At 44.6% G+C, this 15,987-nt stretch overlaps 1 protein-coding gene across 1 annotated transcript in view; it reads right to left on the bottom strand.

Moving 5' to 3' along the window:
• Positions 1-15,987, bottom strand: part of LOC145351942 (slit homolog 3 protein-like) — a 623,540-nt gene that overhangs the window by 165,129 nt on the left and 442,424 nt on the right. Inside the window, exons 15-16 of the mRNA XM_080201750.1 lie at positions 9,600-9,750; positions 7,634-7,708 (exon numbers count right to left, since the gene is read on the bottom strand). Coding sequence (XP_080057876.1) covers positions 7,634-7,708; positions 9,600-9,750 — 226 coding nt within the window. The remainder of the gene's footprint in view (positions 1-7,633; positions 7,709-9,599; positions 9,751-15,987) is intronic.

The raw sequence follows: 15,987 nt of genomic DNA, 5'->3' as shown, positions 1-15,987 counted from the left end.
ACATACCATACAGCTGATTATTTAAGGATTGCAGCCGAGCCTTGATCAAAGAAGCAGCACTCTTGACATTGAAGATTTTAAGTTCTGCCTCACTGAGCCTCTTGTGGTATTTTGCACTTTATCCAATTGACCACTCACCTAATGAAGGAGCAGTGCTCTGAAAGCTCGTGATTCCATATAAGCCTGTTGGACTTTAACCTGGCATTGAGAAACTTCTTACTGTGCCCACCCTAGTCCAACCCTGGCATCTCCACATCATGGTCATCCAATTAAGCGTTAATGTTCTGTGTCAAAGCACCAAGTTTGTCATCTATAACGTTGGTAGTGTTTGCAGTCATCTCCTGAAATGCCTTTGAGAGCACTGGGCCCAAAACCCGCTCCCCAGCCAAGCCGCCATGTTGAGGGCCCATGTCCACCCCGGGTGCCTCCTTCTTATCCAGGATTTTCTTTATATTGCTCAGCAATCTGTCATCAATACTCCCCCAAAAAAGTTCCATGGGCATAGCACAGAATATACACTCCAGGATAAGGCAAATACAAGCCATCCAGGTTAAAAACAAGGATGAAAAAATGAACAGCCGACTAGTCCCGCTCTCATATCATGTGACCCCCATTCTCTCACTATTACTAAACTGTTATTAAATCAATTTATTTTTCCTCAGAATCCAAGGAACTATTATTAAGAAAAGAGATGTTGCAGTATGAAACCTTGGTGACTTACCTAGGTAGTAAAAAGGCCAGGATATCAATGCTGTTTACCTAGTCTTAATCCACTTTTGGATGAAGCACTGTTTGCTTTGGGCATGAGTGTGTTGGAGAGGTTAATGCCGCTGAGAGAACATCAGTGGGTGGCATAGTGGCACCACAGTGGTCAGCACTGCTGCCTCACAGCACTAGGGGCCTGGGCTCAATTCTGTCCTTGGGTGACTGTCTGTGCACATTCTCCCCATGTCTGCATGGGTTTCCTTTGAGTGCTTCTGTTTCCTCCCACACTCCAAAGATATGCGGGTTATGCTAAATTGCCCTTCTGTGTCAGGAGGATTAGCAGAGTAAATTTGTGGGGTTACAGGGATAAGGCCTGGGTGGGATTGTTGTCAGTGTGGCCCCGATGGGCTGAATGGCCTCCTTCTGCACTGTAGGGATTCTATGATAATCCAAAGCTATTCAAAGTGCTCCTGTTGTTAGTTAGTTCCTCATGCTCCTCTCATAATGAAAGAGTCAGATTGAAACTGATTGAGGTTTATTTGTCTGTCCATGGAGTCTACAGATTGGTGAGACATTCATTACATGGCGGGTGTACTGCCCGCAAGTTTCTGACTTAAGCTGTCAGTGCATGAAGTTCTCCAAACACAGGTATGGGAGATAATTGCTCCCAGTTTGGCTGAATCCTTTGGGTCCCACTGTCTTAATGATGAAGCAGAGCAGTGCCAAAGATGCAAAAAAAAGGAAGCGAATGCTACACTGCAGACAGTGCATCCAGCTCCATGTGCCCAAAGATCTGTGGGTCAAGAAGTCACATGAAGACCATGGCAGAATCCTGCCACCCTGAGTAAACAGCATTCTCGAGTCAAGGAACAGCCAATGATGAAATAACTAGTTATGTCATTCTGCAGAGCTCAGTATATTATGTCCTCAGTTACTTCTGGATGTAGCAAAGAATTACTTGGGTTATTTTTATAAGGATCATTGTGACTTTAACTTAAAGGAAATTAGTACTTGATCTAATCATGATTCTTCCTTTCAGCTAATCAAATTGGTTCTTTTGTTGTGAAGATTTGCATATTGAACTTGATTTGCAAAATGTTCAAATCCAGATGGCCAAATATTCCCTGCATTTATAACATCTGTTTAATATCATCAAATATATGCATAAATATATTGAGTTTGTTTTAGAGTCTCTATGCTAAACAAGGTTTTGACATATAAAGGAATTAAAACAGAGTTTGAAACAGCATTTGTTTTTCAAATGCTGTTTGATCACAAGATCAAAGATGTCCTGAGTATGGAAAGAGGTCAACCAATGATGTCGCCAACTTCTGCGCAGATCAGATGTCAGTGATAAGACTGCTTGACAACTATGACCCATTGGAACTGGCCTTGTGAACCAAGGTAAATCATGGCAATAGTTAGGTCATGTTCTTTGGGAAATGGACTGACTGATCCTTTGTCCCCATCACCATCAGGTCAGGTTACCTGAAGCTGCTGGACGGGAGCATGTACCAAATACTGGGAGGAGCATACTGTCAAGGTAAAACAAAAAATGGGCATGTGGGAGCAATACTACCTTTTCATTCTGGGCAAAATCCCAGTCATCAGGCCTAAGGTACTTTTGGTGTTGTGGTATACGGTGCAGGTCTGGCCCATAACCCGATCATGCACTGTAGCAGCCCCGAGCCATCTTCACGTGCATCAGGAGATCCAAGATGGATTGCGTCCAAAGGCACATGAAATGCACAAGTCTCTGGATAAGAGAGGAAAAAGAAGTATCCACTGCTTTCCTCATCCTGATGGCCACCTTTATGTATGGTTGCGTCAAGCTGTGTGGATCCCTGGTGCGCAGAAATCAAGTGTCACTACCTACTGAGGCTCTACTTATCTCTGGCTTGGGAAGGATGGGTCTGGCCATGTTGATATGGAGCACTCCAAGTAGTTGGACTGTGTGTATCACCTGTTCCTCCTGGAAAAATGTGTTAAGAGAAACACCTTTGGCCACAAGGCAATCAAGCAGTTATCTGCACATAATGTGTTCAAGCTGATGGTGGATCCCGTCGGATGGTTCCCTGAGCAGACTGTCAGAGTTATTTGGCAGAACGCCTCATTGCCAGATCTTTCAAAGAAGTACCAAGACCTAGCTTGGCGAGTGGTGAGAGGGCACTCCCCGTCAAATCCTTCATGCATGCCCAAGTTTCTGTGCTGTCCATGAAGCAGTTGTGGGGGGGATGAGATTGTCACACACCTCCTTGTAAAATGTGCTTTTGCAAAGCAGGGTTGGAGAGAAATGCAGTGGCACTTTGCTGAGGTTCATCCCGGGCAGCTCTGTGACACAGAACTCTGTGCTCTACGGATTATCAGCAGGGACGCACTGAGACAAATGTCAACTGCTGCAAGAGGCTCAGCAACTCAGTGAAAGATGCTCTTTGGCCCGCCCAGAACTTGTTGATCTGCCAGTGAAAAGAATTGTTCTCAACTGAATGTTAGAGCCTGGCACACTCCAAAGTCCAGGGCTACGTGCTGAGGGATGCACTCAAGCTCGGGAAAGCTGCCGTCACGGCACAATGGGGAAGGAACACGGTGTAAGGCCTTTCTGCCAACGTACACTGAGGGGCTAGTAAACGTCTAAAACCTTCGGACTATGTGCTTTATTTCTAACCGTATGTAACTGTATTGAAGCACTACAGAGTGCGACATGACCACTGTATATAGTGTGAAAGGAGCTGTACTCTCTGTAATGAAAACTTTGACATGTTTGTAATGTTCTCGTTAGTCATGAAGCATTTCGGAGTGCATCGCAATCTCTAGAGAAAATGTGAATATCACTGCACTTTACAGTTATAATAATTTTAAATGTTTTCTAATGTCTCTTCAGGACTTTATTTTTGCAAAAAAAACTATTTAATGGATAGTAGAATGCAATTGGAAGTCTTACGAAAGGTAATTGAACCATTACTGATATTCCCACACATTTATTTATATGCTAATAACATGTGACAGTAGTCAAGCTTTGTCACTATTTTTTTGTAAGTAATGTTGCGGGGTTATGGGATTTGTGAGGATAATTTGAATGGGTTTGGAGAATATTTTAGGTGGGGATGCCCTGACATTCCCGTGACTCTGCTAAAAGTAAGGTGGGTGAACAAGGAGAAACTCCATGAAAATTAATCCTTATAATTGCCTAAATCCAAAAACTACTACTTCAAGGAAGTAAATTGGCTCATCAAGACTGCATCAACTCTCCGCAAGAACTTGTCACCCAGGCCCACTTTTCCTCAGGAAGTTTTCGTGTGCTCAAATACTCAAAGTGGTGCTGATTTGTAAATTCGAGATAGCACAATGGTGAATCACATTCAATGACCAAAACGTACCACCAAAGAGATCCGGGTGACCAACTCACCCAAATAGCCACATATGGGAGATTAGGAGATGGGAATAGACAAGGGCATAAAACAAAAATTCCAGGCCAGAATACATATTGTGTCGCAGGCAGAATGTGTGAGTTGTCTTGCTGCCTATAATCAATGTGTTTTGTGGAATCAATGTATTTTTCTTACCCTTGGAGTGTGTACTCCAATTAAATAACCTGAGGAAGGAACAGCGCTGTGAAAGCTCGCGATTCCAAATAAATCTGTTGGACTTTCACTTGGTGTTGTGAAACTTCTTACTGCGCCCATCCCAGTCCAACACCGACATCTCCACATCCCAAAGAAACAAGCTTTCACGAGTTTAAGATAAAGTACGAGGTTTCATTTTTACACGCTTAACCTGAATTAACACAATATCACAGACCCAGGCTCACGTACGCATACACATACACACATAAAAATTAGATACAGATAAAGATAGTACACTTTTAGATTATAGTAATTCAGTCTCTAATTTCCAACTTCCAGTCTCCCACTGAGAGTTTTTGATTCAGTGTTTCAAGTTGAAGTGAGGATCTTGTGAAACAAATGGTTTACAGCAGGTTGTGAGGTTTCCTGTAGTTGAAAATCCATGATGTGGAGATGCCTACATTGGACTGGTGTAAACACAGTAAGAAGTCTCACAACATCAGGTTAAAGTCCAACAAGTTTATTTGATCATAAACCCACAAGCTTTCGGAGAGCTGCTCCTTTGTCAGGTGAGTGAAGAGTTCTGTTCAGAAACAGGGCACGTAAAGGCACACATAGTTTACAGAATACTGATTAGAATGTGAGTCTTTACAGCTAATCTGCTATACTTGTCTAAAGGTGCAAACAATGTGTGTGGAGATAGCATTAAGCAGAGGTTAAAGAGATGTGTATTGTCTCCAGGCAGGACAGTAAGTGAGATGTTGCAAGTTCAGGCAAGTCATGGGGATTATAGATAGTGTGACATGAATCCAAGATCCTGGTTGAGGCTGTCCTCATTTGTGCGGAATTTGGCTTTCAGTCTCTGCTCAGCGACTCTGCACTGTCGTGTGTCGTGAAGACCGCCTTGGAGAACGCTTACCCGAAGATCAGAGGCTGAATGCCCATGACCGCTGAAGTGTTTGCCAACAGGAAGGGAACAATCTTGCCTGGTGATTGTCAAGCATTGTTTATTCATCCGTTGTCATAGCACCTGCATGGTCTCCCCAACGTACCATATTTCGGGACATCCTTTCCTGCAGAGTATCAGGTAGACAATGTTGGCCGAATTGCAAGAGAATGTGCCGTGTACCTGGTGGATGGTGTTCTCACGTGAGATGATGTCATCCATGTCGATGATCCAGCATGTCTTGCAGAGTTTGCTGTGGCAAAGCTGTGTGGTGTTGTGGTCACTGTTCTCCTGAAGGCTGGGTAGTTTGCTGAGAACAATTGTCTGTTTGAGGTTGTGCGGTTGTTTGAAGACAAGAAATGGGGGTGTGGGGATGGCCCTGGCGAGATGTTCGTCTACATCAATGACATGTTGAAGACTCCGGAGGAGATGTCATAGCTTCTCTGCTCCGGGGAAGTACTGGATGACGAAGGGTACTCTGTCCACCGTGTCCTGTGTTTGTCTTCTGAGGAGGTCGGTGCGATTTTTCGATATGGCGCATCAGAACTGTCAATCGATGAGTCGAACGCCATATCCTGTTCTTATATGGGCACCTTTCAGCGACTGGAGCTGTCTGTTGCAATACTCCTCATCTGAGCAGATCCTGTGTATACGGAGGGCTTGTCCATAGGGGATGGCTTCTTTAACATGTTTAGGGTGGAAACCGGAGAAGTGGAGCATCATGAGATTATGCGTGGGCTTGCGGTACAGTGAAGTGCTGAGGTGACCATCCTTGATGGAGGTGCTTGTATCATCCCACCATCAGACTTACCATGGGCTACTCTCTAGAATCAGTTGCATTGGACACACGCATCTCCATTAAGGACAGTCACCTGTGTATCCTGAAACATGGTACATTGGGGAGACCATGCAGACGCTATGATAATGGATGAATGAACACCACTCGACAATCACCGGGCAAGACTGTTCCCTTCCTATTGGCGAACACTTCAGCAGTCATGAGCATTCAGCCTCTGATCTTTGGGTAAGCGATCTCCAAGGTGGCTTTCACGACACACGACAGTGCAGAGTCGCTGAACAGAGACTGATAGCCAAGTTCCACACACACGGGGACAGCCTCAACCGGGATCTTGGGTTCATGTCACACTATCTGTAACCTCCATGACTTGCCTGGGCTTGCAACATCTCACTAACTGTCCTGTCTGGAGACAATACACACCTCTTTATACTATGCTTAATGCTATCTCTACTCACATTGTCTGCATCTTTAAGACTTGAATAGCTGTAAAGATTCACATTCTAATCAGTGTTCTGTAAACTGTGTGCGCCTTTATATGCCCTGTTTTTGATCAGAAACTCCCACTCACCTGACAATGGAACAGCGTTCCGAAAGCTTGTGGTGTTTACTATCAAATAAACTTGTTGGACTTTAACCTGGTGTTGTGAGACTTCTTACTGTTGAATATCCATGACATTGGTTCCAAGTAAACTTTGAAAATAGAACAGGTGAAGTAATTTGGCTGCTTGATGACTCACAGTTAGCTTCAGATCTGGTTGTCAAAATGACAGATGGTCCTTAAAAAGCAAAGATGGCACAGCCTTTCTCTGAAGCTATTGTCTTGACAGTATTCTATAGCCTGCTCTGGATTCAGCAGCATCTTGGGATAATAAAGGATCTCAGTATCAGAAGCCAGTTTTGGTACATGGTCAATGATCATTGTCCAACCAGAATGGCTTAAAACTACAAGGCCATTGATATACAATGGGAGATAGATGGTGGCCTTTCACACTTAACTGGTGAATAACTGGTCTCGTCAGCTTTCCTTTGTTAAACTGCAAACCTGGAGACAGAGAGTCTCAGAGTCCATTGATTCTGTGTTATGAGCAAGCTGTAAAAAATGGCAGGTGTGAATCCCAGAGCTAACATTCATCTTGGTAGGTCCATTCTGGTGAAGGCCTTCCCATCCATGGTTACGCAATTCCTTACTTTCGGGAAGCTTGAAGGTTTGCACTAAATAAGCAAAGGTCACCTACCGTTTGGCAGACGCAAATAAAAGACAATTCCAGAAGTTTCCATACTAGATCAGTCCATGTATAAAGTTATTGAGTATGAAATACATTTACTGGGCATGACAACTGTTACTTTTTACGATGTTTTACCCAAGTGGTAAGTCTAGATCGTTAGGGCACACAATAACCAGGGAGAGACCAAACTGCCACTTCCTATTCTTCCAGTGCTGCTCAGATCACATTGAGAAGTCTGCTCTCAAGTGACTATCAGACATTCTTAAGCAGGGGGATCTTCATCTACCTCTAATAACAGTCACAGAGTTACCTCAGCACTCTCCTCTAATTCATTGCTGCGGACAACATAAGTCAAAAGTCAGTGGTGGGAGGAGGCTACATTTGATAAACTCACATTTTACGCAGGTTTGGCAGCTTCTTGAAGATACCGGTTGCCTCCAAGATGGTCAGTTCATTGTCATTCAATCGCCTGAGTCACAAAAGAGAGACAGTTAAGAGGGTGAACACTTTGATGTACCAGAAACAATTCAACAGGAGGATTTTATAAACAGAATTGCAGTTCAAGCTTTAGTGTAAAATGGGTAAAACAAATAATCTCTGGGGGCTGGTTTTACAAGGTGTAGATAATGCGTGGGTGACTTTGAAAAAAGTGATAAAATCCTGTTGGCAGCCTAAACAGGCTGAGAATGGGCTTCCACTCCTCAGCTTAAGGAACTCTCACTCTTCAGAACTGCCCTAAAGCAGCCCCAGGACTCAGTAGTGGACACTGCTGGTACTGTAAGCAGTCCTATGATGAAGACAGCAATGGATTGTGGACTGAGCTAAGTATGGAATTAAAAGTTCGGGCACCCTAGGGAAGACAGTAAAGGGGATGACGGATGCAGGGGGATGCAAATGGAGCCAGGTTTGGAGACCAGATTGGGAGACACAAAGGTGGGGTGTCACCTTGGAGGGTGATGCACACAAAACACTTCTGTCCCCCCCCTTGCCTTCTTGTTTTTCTACCCCACACTCTTGCCCCCTGCCCATGCCAATAGCTAAATGGCAGGGGCAATGTAATATTTAGGTCAACTGGCTTGTTAACCATCTCAATTGCAGATTTTTTTTGAAATGGTGAGTGGCCTGCCAAGTTCAGCCCCCACCTTCATATAATAAGAAACTAGCGTGTTGGTGTCGGGTTCATGTCTTGATATCATCACATCGAATTTTATGAAAGCAAGGGATGGCAACATTCCCAACTTCCAGACGTAAATTCCCTGCCCTAGGTTTCTGCCCTTGCACACTAAACCCTAGGAAAGCTACAAACATGACCATTTGGTTCCACAGGCAGTGTTTTAGTCTACGATTCGGTCTTACGAGTTCAGACTGCTTTCATCCATTTTTTTGCACTCAGGCTGGGTACTCCTTTGATTCTTGTTGAACTCGGAAACTGTCGCATTCCCTTTTCAAGTAAGCTGGTATTCATATTCACTTCATGGCAGTTTGCCCCAGTCCAAAGATGTGCATGTTATGTGGACTGATCATGCAAACTGCCCCTCCGTATCCCAAAATGTAGATGGATTAGCCATAGTAAATGCGTGGGGGAATGGGGGAAGGGAGGGGGTATGGGCCTGAGTAACTTTTGGAAAACTGATGCAGACTCAATGGGCCGAATGGCCTCCTTCTGCACTGCAGGGATTCTGTGTTGTGCTAACAAATCCACAGTTGCAACACAAGGCAGAGAAGCAAGGCAGAGAAGCAAGGCAGAGAGGGACTTGTCTAGCCACTGAACAGAGTCTTCTTCACCCAATTCTTTCTGCTCCCACATATTATTTGTACCTTTCCTCAAGGTTGGAGGTATGATTTTATAGACATCGACAACCCAAGGGGTTATTCTCTTTAAATGTGAATCCTGGGTAACTAATACTGACAGGTTATTTCAACACCTATCGCACGGTCTGAATCCTGAATGTGAATCATCTGACATGGCTGGAGAGTAATCAGGAAACAAAGTTGTGATTGTTCTTTCCCCGAGCCCAGACCAATACTGCAATCCAGTTGGGACAGGTTAGCCGAGGTCTTCAGCTTGGTTACTTGTCTGAGTGTCAAACAGAAAGCAATAGATTTATCTACTAAGCCACCAGAGAAGCTCACTTACCCTTAATGAAAGCATTAGCCTATAATACATCTGATGTCCTGTGGTATTATAGTCAATTCAATTCTGTCTCTTAACCTCCTAGTGTTTCAATAATTTTAGTTCCTTTCCACCTTCAAAAAGCAAGGTTTCACTCACTAGAGGTGACATGTTATGTTATTGCTTGGTTAGGAAGGTAAAGCTTTTGTATTAATAATCTGGTGGTTAGCCTCACAGTTAGACTTACAGTTCAGTGGTGTATTCCGGAACATGGCTAGGTATTCTGGTGAGTTTCTGGTTGGAGCAGTCGACGACCGTGCCCTCACACCGACATTTCTCAGGGCAAACCAGGTCCATGAAGCAGTCACTGCTTAACTTGGTCCGGTAGTCCTCTGATCCTGTGCACAATACCCATCACAACCAGTTAGATGCATTAATGATAATTTCCCTCTTCAACTTTGACTTGGTGTGACTACTTGAAACAGCATAACATTCGAAGATATGGGACAAGTGCTGGAAAATGGGATGAGCGTGATTTTCGTATTAACTACAGTTGGTGCAGACTGGATGGGCTGAAGGGTCCTTTCTGCGCTTTTCTCAATGACTCAAAGACCTTCAACGGTGCTTACACATAAGACAAATATTTCAAGAGCACCAGCCTGAGCTGGCATGGCATGGCATGTGTGAAGGAATCAATATGGTATGGATTGACTGAACAGACTTTTGAGTTTTCATTTGCATATGAAAACTGACAGGCCAGTAAAAGCCAACTGGTGCATCCAATATTTTACAGACACAATCCCATCTCACCTGTGCTGTCACTCCATTCCAATTAGTGTTCCCTTGCAGGATTCCCCACAGCCTCCCGGAAACTGTTTACGGGATAGGAGACTGATTGGAAATCTATTGCGCAGTCTGCAGACTGTAAGGAGACAGTGATCTGAAACTGGATAATACACGCACAGATTTGATTATGATTTAGCTTACATATCAGTGGATAAGATTCCACTAAAAAAGGGACAATTGAATCATAAGGAGGCACAGTCCTCCCCTTCTGAACTCAGCTTGGATCCTCTTCCAAGTTGAACTCAGTTGAACTGCACTTCGGTTCAGGGATAGCACAGGACTTAAAAGCAGCAGTAGTTCATTCAGCCCTTCGAAAAGATCGTAGCTGTGGTCTCAACCATTATACTGCAGACGACGTGATCCTGCATTATTAAACTAGAGACTGAGAGTTCAAGTTCCATAAAGGCCAATGTGAATGGAATGTCACACTATTCTCAAGAAACTCAACAGTGGCACACGTACAGCACTTTGCTTTATCAGCACACCGGCTGCTAAAAATCCACCCACTTGCAACAATTCAATCCCAACTACAGGATGTTACCAATCTTACTTCAACAAATGTGACCTGTATCACCGAAAGATAATCAGTCTACTGAGGTTCATTGGCTGCAAGAACAGTCATAACATAGCAGCTGAGTGGGATTGTGGTTGGTGCAGAACTCGATGGGCCAAATGGCCTCCTTCTGCCCTATAGGGATTCTTTGAAGGAACACCATCAATCACCTTCAACTTTCATTCCAAGCCACACACGATCTTGACCTGAACGTTCTCTAATTGCTGTTGGGGGCAATGTCCTGATTTAATCCGATACCCATAAGCACCTGGCCTGTAGCATTTCAAGGAGCAGGCCCATCACCCTCTTCTCAGGGCAAGTAGGGATAGGCAGTAAAAACAGTGAGTCCCAAATCTTAAAAACAAATTTGAACTGAATGAAATTCAAACCCAAACCTCCACTACCTAGGAGGACAAGGGTAGCAGGTGGGTAAGAACACCATCAGCTGGAAATTCCCCTCCAAGCTATTCACCAAACTGACTTAAACTACATCGCCATTCCTTTGCTGTTGCTGAGTCAAAATCCTGGAACTCACATTGACACCACATTGACTGCAGAGACTCAAGAAGGTGGTTCACCATCACTTTCTCAAGGGTAATTAGGGAAGGACAACAAATGTTGGTATTGTCAGTGATGCCAACATCCCATTTAAGAATAAAACAAGTAAATAAATGTGGCCTTTCCAGCATTCAAGCTCATCTCCCAAAACGAGTCTTACAAAACAGAGACAGATCTCCTTATATTTATTTACTGCAAATATATTTTTATCATTCAATAAAACAGTCCCAAAGCACCTGCTATTTTGTTTTCCAAGCTCTACAAATGCTTTGCAACATAATTGTTTTCAGGCTTTACCCACTCATTTAATTCTGTTCATGGTTTCATTCTAAATACTTACATATGATTTCAGTAACATGCAGAAGCATTTTTATAAAATCTTAAAAATTCAAGTTCATTTCACAGAGAAATCAGCATTGATGTGGTTCGACAATCAGGTTCCTGTGACACTGGTGGTCTGATTTATGTGGTATTTATACTAATAAAGGGTTTCTTTTGTTTTTATAGCACTGACCATCAATTGTGTAAATTGACACAGTGGAAGTACTTAATGCAATAGTAAAACACCCTTCAGAAATGGGCCAGCTGCATATCCCCTATTTGTGGCTGTATCTGTCTGTGGCCTTCATGTCTTCCAGCGTAAAGCTTGATTTAGCAGTAGAAAAGGTTACAGAGTGGGATTCAAGAGTATAGGGAAACAGTCAATGGTTATGCAGGACCACAACTAGCAACCCTCCTGCCACACTATTCCGCAGCCACCTCCACCCTCATGGGAGTCCTCAGCTCCTTCCTCAGCCAGACTCTTACTCTCAATCCAACTGGACAGCCCACCCAGCAGGTCTGAACCCAATTCTTCCAACCCAACCGGACTCCTGACCTATCGTTCCTTGAGCCCCTTTGATATCTGAACCCACACCTCTGATGTCTGACCCTCTAATCCAGACTTCTGACACCCCACATTCCATCAACTCCCCCCTCACCCCACCCCGATGTCTGACACCCCAACCCTCCAGCATCTGATCCCTCATCCTGCCACCACCCCTTTGACCTCCAACAACACCAACCCCCCAAAGCTCCAACTCTTTCCAACTCCACCCGATTCCCCCAACCTCCCACCCCATGCCCTCATTGCCTACCTGTGAAACCTTGACCCCAAAAGCTTCAACAGGCCCAAGCACATTCCTCATGACCTCCTCACCCCCAAACACCTGATCTTCAAAACCCCTCCAAATCCTCCCAGCTTCCAAACCCTGACCTCTGAACCTTCAACCCTCATCCCGACCTGAGACCCTCCACACAGCCCCCAATCCCGATCTCCACCCTCTCTCCCGAAGCTTCCACGCCCAACAGGAAGGTATGATAAAACCTGTTCTCATAATTTAATCCTTTAAGCTCTGACTTGAGCTCCAAGTAAGAAGTCTCACAACACCAGGTTAAAGTCCAACAGGTTTATTTGGTAGCAAACGCCACTAGCTACCAAATCAGCCTGTTGGACTTTAACCTGGTGTTGTGAGATTTCTTACTGTGTTTACCCTAGTCCAATGCTGGCATCTCCACATCATGGGCTCCAAGGCCAATATGTTCTTTATGTGGTTCTGTTCCCAAAACTGATAACATTACTCCAGATGGTGTCTAATCAAATTTGCAAAATGAATCCCAACCACCTTGAGATAAGAGCCAACATTACATCAGCCTTTCCAAATTAAGGGTGTGTGAGTCACCATGGAAAAAAAATCAGTTGGCTATTCGCTTAGAGAGTACAATGGGAAAACAATTTGTCTCTTTGCTTCCTAAAGGAAGAGATTCAAGATCATTGATGGGCATTATGCAATTATATGTCACGCAATTGTGGATATAGAAGCTGGATATGGAATTTCTGTACGCCCAGATTTGGAATGCATGAGAATATTGCTCCCTCAAAGCAGGCATGGTACAGACTGCAGTAATATTGTGTTCCCAGTGGCACATGTTAGCTGGTCAGAACTTCTAGACAGATTGAATATGAGTTAGTGAGCTAAATTTTCAGTCCCTGTCAAAGTCAGGAATGGAGGTGGGGTGGGGACTGAAGTTACCGATGTCAGGTGGGTGAGAGAATCTGGGGACATTGTTCTCAGCACTAGCCATTTTGTGGGAGGCTGAGATCAGGAACGTGGTCACGCTGCCTTTGGGTGGGCAGGTAATTAAAGATCATTAAGGCTCTTCTAAAAAGAAAGCTTCCTGACGTAATGGAGGGCAGATCAACTCCCTGGAGGTGGGCAGTTTGTACCAGGTTGGGGTGCCACTTTGGCAATTCTGGTGGTCTACAGGCCTTCCTTGCCTGAGTAAAAATACAGCCAAAGACCTCTGTACAGAGGGGTTTGCCAGCATCAGGAGTCCTCCTGCCACTCTCATTTGGGCAGGGAACCCATGTCTCTGTCAATTAAGGCCAAACCCAAGTCAAAAACCTAGCTTTGGTCAGGAAGCTCACAGAATGCTCGCGTTTTAACGCTGTTTAAGAAGTCAGACAGAAAGAACCAACTGTGTGGCACAGTGGTTAGCACTCCTGCCTCACAGTGCCAAGGACCCAGGTTCAGCTGCAAGCTTGGGTCACTGTGTGGAGTCTGCATGTTGTCCCCGTGTCTGTATGGGTTTCCTCCCGATACTCCAGTGTCCTTGTGCATGAGTCGCAAAAACCCAGCTTGCAGGTGCAGCAGGTGGTCAGGAAGGCGAATGGGATGCTGGCCTTCATAGCGAGGGGGATTGAATATAAAAGTAGGGAGGTCTTGCTGCAGCTGTATAGGGCATTGGTGAGGCCGCAGCTGGAGTACTGTGTGCAGTTTTGGGCGCCGCACCTGCGCAAGGATATTTTGGCCCTGGAGGGAGTGCAGAGGAGGTTTACTAGGCTGATACCGGAGTTGAGGGGATTGAGCTATGAGGAGAGGCTGAATAAACTAGGCTTGTACTCGTTAGAGTTTAGAAGAATGAGGGGAGATCTCATTGAGACGTATAAGATGATGAATGGGATGGATAGGATAGAGGTGGAGAGACTCTTCCCGCTCAAAAAAGACAGTAGGACTAGGGGGCACAGCCTCAAGATAAAGGGGAGGCGGTTTAGAACGGAGTTGAGGAGGAACTTCTTCACTCAAAGGGTGGTGAATCTTTGGAATTCTCTGCCCGTTGAAGTGGTGGAGGCTGCCTCGCTAAATATTTTTAAGAAGCGGGTTGATGGGTTCTTGATAAGAGAGGGGATTAAGGGTTATGGGGAGAGGGCGGGAAAGTGGAACTGAGCCACGACAGATCAGCCATGATCTTATTGAATGGCGGGGCAGGCTCGAAGGGCTAGATGGCCTACTCCTGCTCCTATTTCTTATGTTCTTATGTTCTTATTTATGTTCTCCCACAGTCCAAAAATGTGCAGGTTAGGCGGATTGGCCATGGTGAATTGTCCCTTCGTGTTGCGGGAATTAGTAGAGCTAACACGATCCAGTTTGTTCGAGTCCCCTGATCTTTTTCCACAGGCCTGCAAGTTTCTCCCCCACAAGTATTTATCCAATTCCCTTTTTGAAAGTTACAATGGTGTTTGCTATTGCCATCCTTCCCCAGCAGTGCATTCCAGACTATTACACTGAATAAGAGAAATTCTCTTCACATCCCTCTGGTTCTTCTGCCAATTATTTTTAAGAATGTGATTCTCTGGCCCTCCGAGTTTTCTGGCAGCAGAGGCAGCTCATCGTTGGCTGCCAGTGGGATCTTCTGTCTACGGTATTTTGCATGGCTCACCTGTCCCGCTGCCGAGGGACTCATTGTGAGGGGTCATTTTTGGCAGGACTGGAAGATTCCATTGCTGGGAAGGGTGGGAAACTCTTGCCCTAAATCTGTGACCTTTGGTTACTGACCCTCTTGCCAAGCAGTTGTTTCTGCACATTTGCTGCATCAAAACCCTGCTTAATCCAATAAATCTCCCCTTAACTTCTTCTGCTCAGTGGAGAGCAAACTCAGTATCTCCAGTCTGTCCATATGATTGAAGTCCTTTTGCCTTGGTGGTACTCAAAACTCCTCTGCACACTCTCTAATACCTTGACCTCCTTCCTAAAATATGATGTCCAAATGGGCACAGTGCTGGAGCAATTTAAAATTGCATGAATATTAAATACCTAAGCATAAAGAGTCAGATGGTTTCTATCTGAGGAATTATTTCTACCCAGAAAGTATTTATGCTCACAGGGTTTCATCACTGTGTAGAGTTATGCAGTGGTTATGGATTTCCTGCAATCTTTCAATAGAAAACTGGTCAACTAGCTGACAGAGATGGGAACATGAAAGCAAAATACCTTGGATACTGGAATCTGAAACAAAAACAGAAAATGCTGGATCTGACAGCATCTGTGGAAAGAGAATAGAGTCAATGTATCGAGTCTGGGTAACCCCTGTTCAGAAAGAGGGATACATTTTAAGTTTCAAAAAGTTGGGCTGAATATTTGGGAACAGTTTATGAGTTACCAAGGCCACATTGTTTGATTACTTTAGAGGCTTGGAACAAAACTTAGCAGAACTTCCTTTCCTCCCAAAAGTTCTGCCTGACAGTCACATGACTGGGCAACGGAGGAATCCATTGGTGGCATCATCTAGAAGGGCCATGCCAGATGGAACAACTGCACTTTTTTCTCCATTCCATTTCCAACAATCTTTCATTGCCTAC

The sequence above is a fragment of the Carcharhinus amblyrhynchos genome, chromosome 13 (genome assembly GCF_965287045.1).
Source record: "Carcharhinus amblyrhynchos chromosome 13, sCarAmb.v2.hapA, whole genome shotgun sequence".
In the NCBI taxonomy this organism is placed as follows: Eukaryota; Metazoa; Chordata; class Chondrichthyes; order Carcharhiniformes; family Carcharhinidae; genus Carcharhinus; species Carcharhinus amblyrhynchos.
This window is presented reverse-complemented; position numbering and strand designations above follow the sequence as displayed.